General features: G+C 49.6%; 1 protein-coding gene across 17 annotated transcripts in view; it reads left to right on the top strand.

The window, feature by feature from the left end:
- The window catches only part of TMCC1 (transmembrane and coiled-coil domain family 1), a 160548-nt gene extending 153502 nt beyond the window's left edge, over positions 1-7046 (top strand). For all 17 annotated transcript variants that reach the window (XM_061128876.1, XM_061128877.1, XM_061128880.1 and 14 more), the window contains 2 exons: positions 4-139; positions 2841-7046. In XM_061128876.1, the coding sequence (XP_060984859.1) occupies positions 4-139; positions 2841-3158 (454 nt within the window). In that variant the 3' untranslated portion in view covers positions 3159-7046. The remainder of the gene's footprint in view (positions 1-3; positions 140-2840) is intronic.
- Positions 7047-16684: the final 9638 nt, after the last annotated feature.

Genomic DNA, 16684 nt, shown 5'->3' on the forward strand with positions numbered 1-16684 from the left:
TAGATGTGAACGATTAGAAGAACAACTGAATGACCTAACAGAGCTCCACCAGAATGAAATCTTGAACTTGAAGCAGGAATTGGCCAGCATGGAAGAGAAGATTGCGTATCAGTCCTACGAACGGGCCCGGGACATCCAGGTCAGCACGGTCGGCCAGGTGGAAAAGCAGAAGGCTGAGAGAAAGCAGAATGGTGGTTCCCAGGGGCTCGGGGCAGGGAGCTGGGGGCGGGTTACTGTTTAATGGGTCCAGCCTCTCAATTTTCTAAAATGAAAAGAGCTGTGGAGGTAGGTGGCGGTGATGGTTGTACAACAGTACAAATGTGTCATACCACTGAACCGTGCACTTAAAAGCAGTTCAGATGGTAAATTTTACATTATGTACATGTTACCACAATAAAAAAGGAGGAGAAAAAGGAATGCTGAACCGACACCTGCTGCAGCCTGGGTCCACCCCGAAAATACGAAGCTCAGTAAAAGAAGCTCCTCACAAAAGGCCGCACAGTGTATGATTCCATTTACGTGAAGCGTGCAGAGTAAGCCAATCTGTGGAGAAAGTGGATCCGTGGTTGCCAGAAACTAGAGGGAGAGGAACGGGAGTGATAGCTAAAGGGGGCGGGGGGGGGGGGGGGGTTTATTCTGGGGATGATGAAAACGTCCTGGAATTTAATAGGAATGATGGTTACACAAAACATGGTGAACTTACTAAATGCTTCTTAAGTGAACACTTTAAAAGGAGTACATGGTAAATTTTATATTATGTATTTTACCACACACCCAGAAAAATGTTTAGGGGCAAAGACAGAGAGGACAGAGTATTACAAGAAGTTTAGACCACCTGTGTCACACCCACTCTTCAGAGGCGGTGTGTTTCTCAAAGTAAAAGTGTCAGCCGCTCAGTCGTGTCCAACTCTCTGTGCCCCTATGGACTGTAGCCCGCCAGGCTCCTCTGTCCATGGGCTTTCCCAGGTGGGAATACTGGAGTGGGTTGCCATCCCCTCTTCCAGGGGATCTTCCCAACCTAGGGATCGAGCCCGGGTCTCCCACATCACAGGCAGATTCTTTACCGTCTGAGCCACCAGCATTTCTCAAGTCTGCACCATTTGGAGGTGGTGTGCTTGCTTGGCTTCTTGGGAAATGTTTCTTGGGCTCAGGATGATCTTAGTAGATGGAGGAGCACAGATGTCATGTCTGTGGTTACTGCTTCGGGAGCTGCTCTGACAGGTCCCAGGGCCACCTGACCTGACTTCTTTTGTGGCAGAGGCCTCACTGCCAGACCCACCTTATATAGCTACACCACCAGGCCGTTTCTGAGAATAATGGCAGGCTACACAGTCCCTGAGGTCACCAGCTGACCAGCTCAACAGTAACAGCGGTAATGTTGAAGGCTAATGGCCCTCTAGTTTAACCCATGGCAAAACAGAATGTTTTAACTTTTTCTCATCCCAGTTGGGAGATTATTTTTAAAAACCCTAAGAAAACTCAAAGACTCACGCCAGGACCTTCAGCACTTTATTCCTTGTGGTTTTCACTGCCTTTCTCTGGCAGCTCTGGTGGTTTCATATGAAAGCATCCTGAAATAAACCAGTCTTGGTGCCGTAATACAGGAGACATGTGTGACAGAAGCCTCAAGGAATCAAGGGAATGTCTAGATCATTTGCCCAGATGCCCCCTTTTCCATGACCCAGAAGTCTGTTCATATTTTAGTTTTTTTCCCAAGGTCCTTCTGGACTGGGATGTATCTGTTGTATGTCCATTCTCTAGCTTAGCTTCAGTCTGAAGTTGCCTTGCCTTCACCTCAGATCTCAGGAAACCAGGACCCACTGAAACCGAGGTCACGTAACCCAGGGCTCCTGCCACTGCTGAACTTCAGAGGGTATCTGACCACGGCTGAGGAAATAGGTCCTTCCTCTGAGTGTTACGGTCAATTTTATATGAACCCGTGGGTGAAGGTTGTGAAAGGAAATGTTGGGTCAAGTGTTGGGCATAGTGTCTGTTCTCTTCACAGAGACCAGCTCTTATTAAGAAGACAGTGCAGGGAGATCCTTTTGCCTGATGTTGGGGAGTTACTTAGCTTGAAAAGCACCTGGTAGTATGTCCAGAGGAGGTTCATTCCTCCATGGTTCAGTGAGAGAGGTGAAAATAACCCAGATCTCTCCAGTAGGGAGCTGGCTGAATAAACTGTAACCTAGCCAAGCTGTAAATGCTAGGTAGCCATTAAGAAGAACCAGGTGGGCCTCCACGCATTGACGCAGAGAATCCCCAGGGCCCTCTGTCAGGTGAGAAATGCAAGTCCCATGGTGTGATACTATTTGCATGAAGCTAGAAAAATTTTAGATAATCCCATGCATTTCCCTAAGGATATCTGTGTATAGACTTAAACACAGGTGAAAGAGTGAAGAACACACACCAGATTGGCAGTCACTTCAAGGGCAGGGACTGGGATTGAGGAAAATACCAAGGGAGCCTGTATGTCCTGTTATGGTGAACAAGTGTGTGTGTCCTGTGCAACTCAAATTAATAATTGTTACATGGGGGAAAAAAAAAGAAATGCAATCGTGGATTTGAGGTCTTGTCATTAAAGTGTTCAAGACCAGATCTGATTGTGGCTGAATGCAGCAGAGCGCAGTGGAGGGGAATCATAGTTGCTTGAATGGTAATCAAAAAGTGAATAATAGTTGCTTGAATTGTGAGTTGTGCCGTGGCCCCTCACACTCAAGGCTCGCACACATCTCAGATCTCTGACGTGGCTCGGGATGCATCTGGCCGCCCCGTGGGGCCTGCCAGCTGCCCTGGGCGCCGTGAGCGTCCCGAGGCTTACCTGTCCCCTGTCTGGCCCACAGGAGGCCCTGGAGGCATGCCAGACCCGCATCTCCAAGATGGAGCTGCAGCAGCAGCAGCAGCAGGTGGTTCAGCTGGAGGGGCTGGAGAACGCCACTGCGCGGAACCTGCTGGGCAAGCTCATCAACATCCTCCTGGCGGTCATGGCGGTCCTCTTGGTCTTCGTGTCCACGGTCGCCAACTGCGTGGTCCCCCTCATGAAGACTCGCAGCAGGACGTTCAGCACGTTACTCCTCGTGGTGTTCATCGCCTTTCTCTGGAAGCACTGGGACGCCCTCCTGGGCTACGTGCAGCGCTTCTTCTCCTCCTCACCCAGATGATGCTGCCGGCGCCTGGAACGCAGTGCTCCCCTCCCCTCCGGCGAGTGCATGCGGCGAAGACGTAGACGGCCACTTCCCTCCTCTGGAGTTTTCTACAGCAACAAAAGAGTTGAGTGAATCTGTTTACATTTAGAATAATGTTTTTTTTTCTTCTTCTTCCTCAAAAGACGCAATTGCAATAGTATTTTTTAGATTTTATCCAAGAGGTTTTTTGGGCAACAATCTTGGATCACTTTTATGTAGCATGATTTTCCTTGGGATGCAAATCTGAAAACAGTCCTTTCACATGAACCCACCCTCTGGGGCGCACTGAAGGGCATTCTAAACGTGGCTTGAAGGACTGCTCTGAAACCCGCTGAAAAGACGCGCGAACGCCTGACTGGGGAAGCCAGCTGAACCCAGCACCCTGCCTTGTCTGGGCTCTCCGCCTCTCCCCGTCCCAGACTGACTTTACTGTGAAGTCCTACCACATTCCATGTCTGAGTTTCTGTGCTCGGGGTGGATTTTCCTTGTCTGTGGAAGAACACGTGGATCTCCCTGGCTTTCTCACCCAAGTTGGCCACCCACGCTAACCCTGGAAGTATGATCACTTTGGAGCCTGGTCCCTTAATCTTTGCCAGGATACAGAAGAGGACATCACACCCAAGGATCACTGCGCAGTCCTACTACAGTATTTTGAAGTAGCCCTCTAACTACTTAATTTTAAGCAAATCCCATGGCCGCACTTTTAAGGTTTTTTTTAAAAAGATGTGTATAGTCACCAACTTAAAACAAACAAACAAACAAACAAAAAAATCCGAACAGCATACTTGAAGAATGTAATACTCAAACTCTCAGTGCTTCCTTATGGTTTCTAATAGGATTTTTTATTATTGTTATTATTATTATTGGGTTTTTTTGGAAAGGGTTGGGAGGGTCTTTTTTTTTTTTTTCTCCTTTGAAATAAAGAAGTGATGTTTTTAAATGAAGAAATGTGTGGATATTTAAGTGTGCTGCTCCTTATCCTGAAACAGTTTGAGTAAAGGAAACCTTGCTGTAAACGCCACTCTCCGATGCCCTTGTTCTGAGACACAGCTTCAGCTCCCCGCTCTCTGGCTGCTGCTGCTGCTTCTGATGTCCTGCCACCCCACGCCTCCCCCCGATGGGCTTGGCTTGGTTGGAGAGGAAGGGGGTGCTCAGGGAGACGGGAGGCTGTCTCCGCAAACCAGCGTGACAGGGTAGAGGCGTTTCTGCCCCGAGACTTAGGTTCACCCAGTGACTTTGGGCTGGGGCTGTCTCTAGGAAAATCGGAGACTGTGCTACGAGAGTCATAAATGATTCCTCATGCTTTCTTAATTTATTTCTTAACACCCCCTAACTACCGAGACCAAAGTGACGTGGAATCTTGCGTCTGTATTTTGGCCCCAGCCCGCCTTCATTTCACAGCTTTATTCTGTCTGCCTGAGAGAATCAGCTGAGGATGATTCTCCCTAGAGAGCAGAAAAGGAAGCATCAGGTTAGAAGGACCCAAGTTTGGGGTGTAACATGTCGTCAGCCTCCTCTTCACCGAGACTGACGTATTAACTGTGCTCAGTGGACCTTTCTATAGAGAGAGAGTTTAGAAAAAGGAGCTGAGCCTCTGGCCCTGTCTTATCACCAGTTCTACCATCTTGGTGGAACTCGGACTTCTCGAGCCTGTCCTGAAAGTGTGGTCAGCCTTTTCGTGTTCATAGTTTTGAATCACAGATGCTGGTCCCTCTTGGCCTCCATCCTGTGCAGCCAGGCAGTGAGTAAGGCACAGACGTACTCTGCCCTGGAAAGAGATGCACAGCGCGCTCTGCCTATCCTCCCTATGCCAGGGGACGCTTCTGGCACCAGAGTAGCCTCACCTGTCCGTCTGAGCCAACGGCTTACATGCCAGCTCCGGCCTCCCGTGGCTGGGCAGGCTGGCCTTCTCAGAGTCAGTGTGTTGTTTCCGTCATCATTTCGATGTTTTAACTCAGGTACCCCAGTCTTCACTCCATCCTCCACCCCCAGATGGTGACAGTACACCTGTTAGCTCTGTGGACCTCTCAGAATCACCACCCAGAACAAGGACCATGGGGGTGAATTTTCTTTTAAAAAAAAAATAATTGGAACCAGTTTATGTCCTGGCCCAAAACAAATTGTTCCCAAGCCCGTGTATCTAAAACTGTTGGGACTTCCCCAGCAGTCCAGCGGTTAAGACTCCGTGCTTCCAATGAAGGGGGCGTGGGTTCAATCCCTGGTCGGAGAACTAAGATCCCTCATGCCGTGCAGCACGGCCAAACAATAAAAATACAAATGATAAAATGTTAACTCTGCCTAAATACATTGCAGTGACTTTAGGTAGAAGTGTCAGAGGACGCCACGACCTAGTCAGACTAGCACAGTGTCTCCTCACTGTCTGCTTTAGGTTAATCTCTCAGGGGAAGGGTGCCCCACGAAGTCATTGGAAATAACTCTAGCCACAATCCTCCAATTTTTCTAAGACAGAACTTTTGAGTCCCCTGAACTGTGGAGAGGCTACAAAGTTTGGAGGGCACTGGAAGTCACTGGCTAGATGGACTGAAATTGTTCCTTTTTTGTTTGTTTGTTTTGGGACAATTTCTATCAAAGAAAGGTTTGCATCTCCGGAAGCTCCCTGAGCTCCCAGCCAAACAGGCCCGCGCTGACTGTCCCTCCTCTTCATCTGTCCCAGGAAGGACCTCCTCCAGGCCAGGTCAGGCCCACTAATGGCTTTCTAGCTCCCCCATCCCTTGATTATTCCCCAGGCCCAGCAGTTGTCTGCACCTAATGCTGTTTGTAACCGTGCATCTGTTTTCTCACCTGCCCATCCCTGTTGCCTCTGAGTTTCTTTGCATTGTGGCTGTCCCTGGGATGTCTTATCTGTTCAGAGTTCTCCTGTAACCTCCCTCTCACATTTAACAGTTCTGTGGGTGGAAACATCTCGCTTTAACGCTTCTTCTCTTCTAAAGACTGCGTGCATTCCCTGTGAAATGAAGCATTCCTGGATGACTGGTTAGTGCTGGTGTGTGAGGCTGACCATGGCAGCCTGGGGGACTCTGTTCAGGTTGTAGAGTCTCACTAACATTTTACCTTTTATTATATGATTGTTGAAGGGCACTCCTGTCTGCTCCAATTTCAGTTCTTTGGAAAGAAACTCAGTGCACCCTAGCAAAGAAGGCTTTCTATTCCACTGGCTCCTGAAGAAGCAAATGTAAGGTTACATTTTATACTTCACTGACTGGGTGGGGTCTTCCCTCTCCCCTGAGCCCCTCCCACCCAGTTAAGGTAAAAATTTGCTTCCAGGAAAAACTGGGATCAAGCCTTCCTTGCTAGCCATGTCGTGATAACAAGCATAATGTTCACGTGGTCTTTGCTGCATTTGGTTTTGTTTTCTGATTTCCTATTCCTTGGAGGTACAGTCAGATGAAATGCTGAATTCCAAGTGAGTTCCAGCAAGGAGCTGCCTTTCAGCTTTGGAAAACATGCGTCCAAAACAAAACCAAATATGATAAAAAAAAAAATTGACACAGGTCGGATTGTGGTTCCCGCCCCCACGTGCAGCTGGGGATTTTGAATGTGGCTCTAAGAGTTAACATTGCTGTCTGTGTGTTGTGTATGCTGGGTGATGCCCTCAGTAGGAGTGATTACTAGACTGTAAGTGTGTTTTATCAAAGTGTGTAAGAGTAAAAACTCACTTGCACGAATTGAAAAGTACAGAAATGACACTTGTGAACGTGTGAACATTAACACTGTAGTTGATAGATCTTAAGCTGCTAATTGTTGAGAGAGAATTACATTTATGTTGTGTCTGGTTGCTGCCAATTCTCAGCAGCACTTTTACTGTACATACGAATTTGAAATAAAGACCTCAGCTATTAACAAGGTGGTTGGATTTGGGTTTGTTTTACTCTTCTTTTTTGCATATTCAGTTCCATTGCAAGTTTGTCGGTCTGAAAACTTTCCACTAGTTTGTGCATTAGAAACTCTGTGTGTGAGTGTGTGTGTGTGAGAGAGAGTGTGTGTGTTTAGCCAGTATCTCAAAATCATAACTGATAACTTATGGCTGGGTAGCTGTCACAGTTTCCTTGGATTGTATATACTTCATTTCAGACGGGCACTTTGCCACAGTTCCTCTACACTGGTAGGTAAGACTGCCTCCTGAAGGCTTCCCAGGTGGCTCAGTGGGAAAGACTCCACCTGCCAATGCAGGAGCTGCAGGAGATGTGGGTTCGATCCCTGGGTCGGGAAGATCCCCTGGAGGAGGACATGGCACCCCTCTCCAGCAGTCTTGCCTGAAAACTTCCACGGACAGAGGAGCCTGGCAAGCTACAGTCCATGGGTCGCAAAGAGTCAGGCACAACTGAGCACGCAGGCACGCAAGACTGCCTTTTCATTCTTAGGAGGGAGTCCTCTAGAGGCAGGACCTTCCACATTCAGCACCTGATGACCCGAAATGGGTGTGATAATCCATGTCCATTTTGTTAATCAACAGATGTTATGATGGGACTAAACACTTGCTTAGTAAAACATGTACCATTTGAAGTTCTGCATTCAGGCAAGGGGTTATCTTGTAGCCTATCTCCATCTGTGGTTATGGTATCGATGTAGTAGTTTCTGTGATGGTTGTTTTTTTTTATGATCTCTGGGAGGGCTCTGGAAATGGAGAAGCTCTGATCTCGCCTTTGACAGGGCACCAAACGGGGTCCTTCACACCCCGCATCTGAATGTCAAGAGGTTTAGGTCACTCTTCTGGCTTGCTAACTGTGGGCCTCCCTCCCATCTATCAGCTAGAGATATCTCACCCACCTTGATCCTGCCTGGTGGGTGATGTGAAAGGAAGAGATGCCTCTTAGGAAAACTTTTCAAATTGCTGTGAGAATGCCCTTGCTGCTGCTAAGTCGCTTCATTTGTGTCTGACTCCCTGCGACCCCATGGACTGTAGCCCGCCAGGCTCCTCTGTCCATGGAATTCTCTGGGCAAGAATACTGGACTGAGTTGCCATACCCTCCTCCAGGGGATCTTCCCAACCCAGGGATCGAACCCACGTCTCTGTGTCTCCTGCATTGGCAGGTGGGTTCTTTACCACTAGCACCACCTGGGAGGGCCCTTAAGCTGCTTGAAATATGGACCAGCCTGCTATGTGCAGATGGTATGCTGGCCAGTCCCAAGGGGCCCTAGGTAGGCTACCCCATGCGTGACAAGTCCTAGAGTCTCACAGTGAACAGTGGGAACACACACGGAGCAGCCCTGACAGCAGGTGATGGATAATTTCAAAGCCTGATTTATTATCATCCATTAAAAACTTGGGAGTGTGGAGTATAAAAGACTAGAAATGGGCTTCCCTCATAAATCTGTGAAGCTGTGGTGTAGAAAACAGACTAGGGAGGCAGGGAATGGGCGTGTGACCAACCAGAAAGTGTCTGCCTTACCTGAAAGAGTCAACTGTGTTATTTTTAAACTCTACGAGCTAAACTAAACTCCTAGCCAACGTGTGACCCCAAATCTCGGTAATGAAGAGTCGCTAACACTCACTGAATCTTTATCGAATGCTGGGCTTAAATGCTTGGTACTTGACAGGCATGTGCTGTGTGCTTAGTCGTTCAGTCGTGTCTGACTCTCTGCGACCCCGTGGACTGTAGCCCGCCAGGCTCCTCTGTCCATGGGATTCTCCAGGCAAGAGTACTGGAGTGGGTTGCCATGCCCTTCTCCAGGGGCTATTCCTGACCCAGGGCTCAAACCTGGGTCTGCTGCGTTGCAGGCAGATTCTTTACCAACAGCGCCACCAGGGAAATGCCCGTGACACAGAGTTCTCACTGAATTCCTCCCACACAGGCCTTGTCATCCTCACTGCCTAGCTGAGAAACACAGCTTGAGCTAAGTGGCTTGCCCAAAGTTACACTGTTAGGAAGTGGTAAATGAATACAGTGGAAAATAGGTCTGTGCAACATATGTAACAAAAGGTGAGTGTCCACAAAGGGTTAATGCAAACTGCGAAAATCCTCAACCAAGTAGAAAATAGGCAGAGGTTCCCAGGAAAAGGAATGAATCACCAATAAGTATTCAAAAGAAAACGTTCAGCCTCATGGGTGAAGTAGCGTGTTAAATGGGGGGAAAAAAATCCGTGGTGAAACAGAATATTTGTTTACTTCTGTGCAAAGTATTGGGTTGACCAAAAAGTTCGTTCAGTTTTTTTTCCGAACAAATTTTTGGCCAACCCAGTAGTTTTGTTTGCATAACTCTATGTATGTAAGTATATAGAAATGAAAACCACATTAAAACTGTTCCCAGTAATTACATCTGGGAAAGGGAGTGGGAGGGATGGTGGTGAAAAAGGACTTTGATGTTTGATTGTAAAGTATGAATCTCTTAAACATGAATGTATCTGTGTATCTTTAAATTAAAAAATCAAAACCTGTGAGTTTTTTTTTTTTTTTTAAGTAATAGGTCCATTGAGAAGAAGCAGGAAAGAGTTGACAATGTTTCCTCATGCCAGATTGTAATTTAGGATTGCCTTAGAAGGTGATCCGAGCCAAGTTTGGACCACCCGTTGGGTTTCTTCCCAGCCTGGATCTCTGGGTGTGGTGGTCAGATGAATGTCCCCCTGCCCCGGGCAGGGGGGTGGGGGGCAAGGCAGGGGGGCAAGGCAAGGCTGCCGCATGTTCAGTTCAGCCCTTGACTCACCCTCCAGCCTTTGGGGGCCACTCTGCACCAGGCCCGGTGGTGGAGGTGTGCTCGGTCCAGGGGCCGGAGCCTGTGCTGTATGTAAGAGAGCCGGGGGCCACGTGTGGGGGCAAAGAGGAGGAAGCCGTTCTGAGCAGGCGGTTGGGAAAGGCTGGAGGAGGCAGTGTCTGGGCTGAGAGAGATGCGTCTCTGGTGGGTGGAGATGAGTGAGGGGGGCCTTGCACGCTGAAGGAACAGTATTGGCAAACACCACCCAGGTGACAAAGGCCAAGGCAAGTGGTTTCAGCAGCGGATGAGAGCCTCGGACGGCTGCGAGCATGCTGGAAGAACGCGTGAATCAGGGACAGAGCTAACAGCGGTTCTGAAAGATTCTGAATGCCCTGCTGAGGGTTTACCCTGTGGCTGCAGGAAGGTGTCACGGTGTAGTGACCCTCCCTGTGTTTAAAGGCAACGGTAGCCCTTTCGCAGTGTAGCCTCTTTCTCATGGCATTTGGCCGGCAGAGAAACGCTGTCCAAGGTATTTGGTCATTTGACTTTTTGATCCTGTAACGGAAGAAGCTCAAGTTTTTCTTTGATCTGCGAGGTGGGGGTATGGGGAGAGCATAAGAAGCTCAGAGTTCAGTTCATGTACATAAATGGAAGTCGCTTCTGGCCTGAGAACCCTAAAAGGGATCTTCTACCGCAGGAGTCCTTGACAGCTGATTTAGGCTTCTGCATTAAAGAATGCTTAAAAATGTCAAGGAATATTCTTTTAGAAGACTCGTTTCAGCAGTTGTTGAGACAATTAAAAGGTACAGCAAACCACGAAGAAAATCAGTTATAATAACCACTATACCTTAGAGGTTGTGTAAGGACGAGATTCAATCATTGTGCAGTACCTCACCCAGCTCCACAGACGGTCTCGATTCTTCATGTTATTATTAACAGACTGAGGACTTTTTGAGGACACGGACCTCTCTCACTCATCTGGATCCCTTCAGATTATGTCCTGTCTCTCATTCTTGCCTGATGAAGGAACCAGTAGCCAGAATTTGGGCTCTCTGTTGCCAGCTCTAGTTCTTAAGCTGGCTTGGGGGAAAAAAATCAGCATGTGTCAACAATAATCTGAGCATGGAAACAGCAAGAGAGGGCGTCCCGTCCATAGAGGACAGAAACTAGCAAATGGACACAAGGACAGTGGGCCAAGGGGCTAACGATAGACTCCACTGGTGACTTCTTTTTATGTGTTTATTTATTATGTCTTTGGCTGCATGGGATCGTTGGCTGGGGCGAGCGTTAGGCTTCTCTCTAGCTGTGGCGCAGGGGCTTAGTTGCCCCTGAGACATGTGGGATCTTACTTCCCTGACCAGGGATCGAACCGGTGTCCTCTGCGTTGGAAGGCAGAGTCTTAACCACTGGACCACCAGGGAAGTTTCTCCTGGTGACTTCTCAACCACAGGTAAGGATGGTGTTGTATCCGTGGCCATGCCTGGTTCGGCGCCTCGCACAAGGTGAGTGCTCTTTGAAAAGTGAAATTTTAGGTCATTTCAAAGAGGCCGGTGGGACCAAATCCAGGCGCTCTTAACGCTGTGACCAGAGATTGAGTTCTCCATTAGGTACAGTAGTCACTCAGCTGCACTGGGTTTTCCTGACGGAGACACAGAAGCCTCTCATAATCCGTGATTGGCGATGTGGGAAAGGAAAACTAAATGTAAATTCCTCCCAAGTTAAAAAAAGTGGAGTTTTTAAATTGCTACATATAGAATCCCTAGTCTGTGCCAGGCACAGTGACACTTGTTTTATTTCTAATTCTTAACAGTTGCTCTGAAGAGGAGATGGTGTGTAATTGCCATGTTGCAGATGAAAGCAAACTCAGATAGGCGTTTAGGTTTTATTCTCTGGGCCAGTCATTTCACTAGTAAATGGCAAAGGCAGGATTTGGACTCAGAGACCCTGAATCTCACTGCTTTATGCACCTGAAGCATTTTTCCCCCTCTTACATTTTCAGTAGGTATCTTCCAGAACATAAATGAAACCCTTCCTGCTGAAATTCATTTAATTATCATGACCATGTTGTCACCCAGAGAAGCTGACTTGAGTAATTGGAGTGTTGTGATATTTGCCCCTGCCCTAAAATAGCCCAGACTACTGAACTTAATCTTTTTTTAAAATAGAAGCTTTATTGAGGTAACATTCAGTTTACTCATTTAAAGTGTTCTGCTCAGTGGTCTACTGACAGCGGTGCGTCCAACATCGCTAATTTCAGACCATTTTCGTCACCTAAAAAACCTCCCGCCCACAAACTGTCACCCTGCTATTCTCCCAACCGTAAGAACACTAATCTACTTTCTGTCTATAGGTTTGCCTCTTCTGGACATTTTACATAAATGGAATCACACAGTTCATGGTCCTTTGTGACTAGCTTTTTTCACGTAGGACGTTATCAAGGATCATCTGTGTGGTCTCATGTTTCAGATCATATTGCATTGTATGGATACACGTTTTTATCCATCCATTGGTTGGTGGATATTTGAGCTGTTTCCACTTTTTTTATGGGCTTCCTAGGTGGCTCAGTGATAAATCTGCCTGCCGATGTAGGAGATGCAAGTTCAACCCCTGGGTCGGGAAGATCCCCTGGAGAAGGGAATGGCAACCCACTCCAGTATTCTTGCCTGGGAAATCCCATGGACAGAGGAGCCTGGAGGGCTACAGTCCACAGGGTCACACTCAGTCAGACACAACTGAGTGACCTTCACAAGTTTAACTGGGTCCTCAGTGACCAGGACTTATTGGGTCCCCACCAATAAGTACGATAGGTGCTTGGGCTTTGTGACTGCTGATTGAGCAGCAAGATTTTATTTGAAAGAAAGAGGAAGGAGAGAGAGAAGGAAGCCTGGCTTCCCACAAGTGGTGTGAGCTCGGACTTGGTGTGACCTTGGACTTGGCCCAGGTCCTCAGGCTGGTGTCCCCGACGCTCCCTTCACGCCTTGTCCTCTTTGCTCCTCTTCTTGCAGTGACCTCCCCCAACCCTGTTTGACTGCCTGACAGCTCCTACTCTTGTATTTAGCTCTTTATTAAGGAATTTTTCTAACAGGGACCGTTCGTGAATAGTTTCCTAAATCCTCAGTCATCAGTCACCAACATGTGGTCAGTCTGGCCTCATCCACACACCTGCCTTCCCGTCTCTCTTCAAAGTGGATCCTTTGGGAGGAAATAACCAGATAGCATTGACCACCTGATGCAAAGAGCTGACTCATTGGAAAAGAACCTGATGCTGGGAGGGATTGGTGGCAGGAGGAGAAGGGGACGACAGAGGATGAGATGGCTGGATGGCATCACTGACTCGATGGACCTGGGTTTGGGTTAGGGTGGACTCTGGGAGTTGGTGATGGACAGGGAGGCCTGGAGTGCTGTGGTTCATGGGGTCGCAAAGAGTCAGAGTGACTGAACTGAACTGATACATTATTTGTCCTTCTGGGGTTTTTTTCTGGTCAAAAAAAATTTTTTTTAACTATGGTGAAATTCACATGACATAAAATGAACCTTATTTTTCCTCATTTCAAATGAGTTGGTCTGATTTCAGGTGGTACAGAGATCAGGATAGAACACAGACTTAAGAACACACTTTGGCAGGATTCTGGACTGGGTTTATGTGCATTCATAGCTGAGGCAGAAATGGCTGAGAAGAACTAAAGACGAACCAGTGTGTGTGTGTGTGTTTTACAAAAGTTTGTTCTTAAATGTAGAATAGGTTCTGTGACAACACTTCTAGCTATAGGTGGCAACAGATACTGTGGCAGCGAATCCAGGCATTTACACAGGAATGGAACTAAGGGTCATCGTCGCCTCAGGCACAAGGAACAGCTTCCCTTTTGGCCAGATTTCTCAATTCCACCAGTGGCTGGGGGCCTTTCCCCGAGGCCTTCGCTTTTAGCTCCTTCCCCTCGTCCTCCTGTTAGTGCTTGAACACCTCATCTTCCTCCTCCATCTCCTTGTTGCTCCTTCGGCTGCTGCTGGGGCTTCCTGCCGCCTTCGCGGCCCCACTAAAAGGAGCCACGTTAAAGAGAACAGCTCGGTGGCGTTTGGCGGGTGGTGGGGTCACGACCATCGCGGCCTCTGTCTAGTGTGACAACTGTGTCCTCGCCCAGAAGGAAACGCCGCACCTGACGAGCGGGTGTTCCCCCACGTCCCCCCTCCCACACGCTGCGACCACTGCCCTGGGCTCTGTCCCTGTGAGTTTCCTGGTTCTGGACGTTCTCTCCAAATGCTACCATCCAGGACGGGGCCTTTCCCTCGGCGCGTTTTCAGCGCTCGTCCGTGCTGTGGCGTGGGTCGGCACTCCACTCGCCCCGCGGCTGCACCAGACCCTATCGTAGAGGCAGGCCGCGCGTCCCCGGCTGGTGGCCGTTGGGACCGTCTCCCCCGTCTGGGTGCTATATATTACATAGACATCCTGCGGCCATGGGCGCAGGGCCGCATGCGCTGAAAGAACCCCTTTCAGTTCTCTCGGGGTGTACGCCTACGAGCGACCTTGCCGGCTCACGTGGCAATTCTGTGTGTGACCTTCTGGGGACGTGAGCAGCCTGTCCCCTGTGGAGCCTGCCCTGACTTCCCCCACGCACACTCGGGGGACGACAGCTTTGCCAGCCTCTCCGTTACAGCAGCCCCCTCGCCGAATGGCATCTTTGGTTTACGTGTGGTTTTTGCCACACCGAATGGCTTCCTCCAGTATCCGAGCCCTGGGTCAGGAAACACCCTCCTCCATTCCTTCTCGCCACCATTCAGGCGAAGTGATCCCACAATCCTGGCTCAGGAGACGGACGAGTAATTCCAGGCAGGGCAGTCGGCGTCGGTCCGGAGGCTCTTGCTGGCTGAGTTGGGAAAGAGGAACTCTTCCCTTTGTTACCGAGAGGGACCCTGTGTGCCCAGGGCTGCCGGGAACACAGCCCGAGGCCAAGAGGGAGGGAGGCAAGGCCAAGACAGGGACGAGAGAAACAGGTCCCTGCCAGACCAGTTTGACTCCTGGACGCAGCCATGCCTGAAGCCAGTTTCAGTTCTAGAAGCTCCCGGTTCAGGAGCCAGTGCCTGCGTGCTCACACGCTTGTCATGTCCAACTCTCCGCGACCCCGTGGACTGCAGCCCACCAGACTCCTCTGTCCATGGGACTCTCCAGGCAAGAGTACTGGAGTGGGTAGCCGTGCCCTCCTCCAGGGGATCTTCCCCACCCAGGGATCGAACCCGGGTCTCTCGCCAGGCGGGTTCTTTACAACTAGAGAAGCTCCTCTTAACTAGGCACACTTTGGGGGCCCAATCTAAGGAGGGACTGTGTGGAAATTCCAACACCCAACTGTTTTTTGAGCTATAGAAGTGACCATTTCATATGGCGCAGTGTCGTGTGAACGGTATTCTGCTGATGAGGTCAGAGAGGTCGGGGTCTTGCCCGAGAGACTGCGTGTGTGCTCATTCATGTCTGATTCTCTGCGACCCTTGGGACTGTAGCCCGCCAGGCTCCTCTGTCCATGGGATTCTCCAGGCAAGAACACTGAAGTGAGATGCCATTCCCTTCTCCAGGGGATCTTCCCGACCCAGGGATCGAACTCGTGTCTCCTGCATTGCAGGCAGATTTTTTTTTTTTTTTCCCACTGTCTGAGCCACCATGGAAACCCAGGAGGGCGTCGTGAGTCACCTCGCCAGGGACCCAGATCAGCAGCCCACAGGCAGTAGATACTCAGTGAAAGCCCACCGGCCCTGCCGGTGTCCTGGCCGCCCTTCGCCTCACTGACAAAACGCGTGCTGTCGCCTCCGCCCCTTCGCACGTGCTGTTGTCTCTGCCCTGTCCTCCCTCTTGTCTGCTAGGAGTTTCTCTTCTTCCTTCAGAGAGCCCCGCTTCTCAGAGGGCCTCCTTGAGCAGACCCTCTCCCCGCAGCCCCCAGACAGACCAGGAGGCCGTCTTCAGTCCCTTCTCCATGTCCAGGGCCCAGCGGCAGCGGAGCGGGGCTCCGTGATCACACTGTGCGCGGTGGTTGAGCAGTTACGTGACTGTCGGCCCCGCTGGGACTGCGAGCAGACCTGGGGAGGGGCCGGTCTCTCTGCTCTGAGACCTGGGACCCTCACTGGTCTCAGGTGTGAGACAGCGGTGAGGCAGACATCTCCCAGACGTGGGACAAGTACCCAGAGGAGCCTGCATCTGCAGGGAGGCCGGCCTGACACTTCAGAGCCTGCTGCCTGGACCCACCCATCGGAGAACTGCAAACTGTCTAGCTGGCGGCCCCCGCGAAAGAATTCAGCAACACCGCACCCTCTGACACGTTCAAAAACCGACGTCGACAATGTCGAAGCCAAAGTGGGTGCACAGGGTGTGCTTCCAGGGGTATTTTAAATATTGACACTGTAAGCTTGAACTGTTTGATCACTCTACATAACGCATCCTGTGAAGCTGAAGAGCATAGTGACTCCACCGGCATGCGTGTTAACAGCCCACAGGCAAGCTCCTCTGTATTAATGAGGTTTCACGCCAGTTTTTTCTCTCTGAAACTTGACTTCAGTTCCACTCTTCTCACAAAGTTTTAGCCCAGCGTAATTTATCCTTGTGGGCTCCCCTGGAGGCTCAGTGGTAAAGAATCCGCCTGCCGATGCACGAGACGCAGGTTCGATCCCTGGGTCGGGAAGATCCCCTGGAGAAGGAAATGGCAACCCACTCCAGTGTTCTTGCCTGGAGAATCCCACAGACAGAGGAACCTGGTGGGCTACAGCCCATGGGGTCGAAGAGTCAGATACCACTTAGCGACTAAACAACAATACACTTAAAAAAATTTTTTATTTGACTTTGCTGGGTCTTAGCTGTGGTATGTGGGATCTGG

Source organism: Dama dama, chromosome 24 (assembly GCF_033118175.1).
Source record: "Dama dama isolate Ldn47 chromosome 24, ASM3311817v1, whole genome shotgun sequence".
NCBI classification, from domain to species: Eukaryota; Metazoa; Chordata; class Mammalia; order Artiodactyla; family Cervidae; genus Dama; species Dama dama.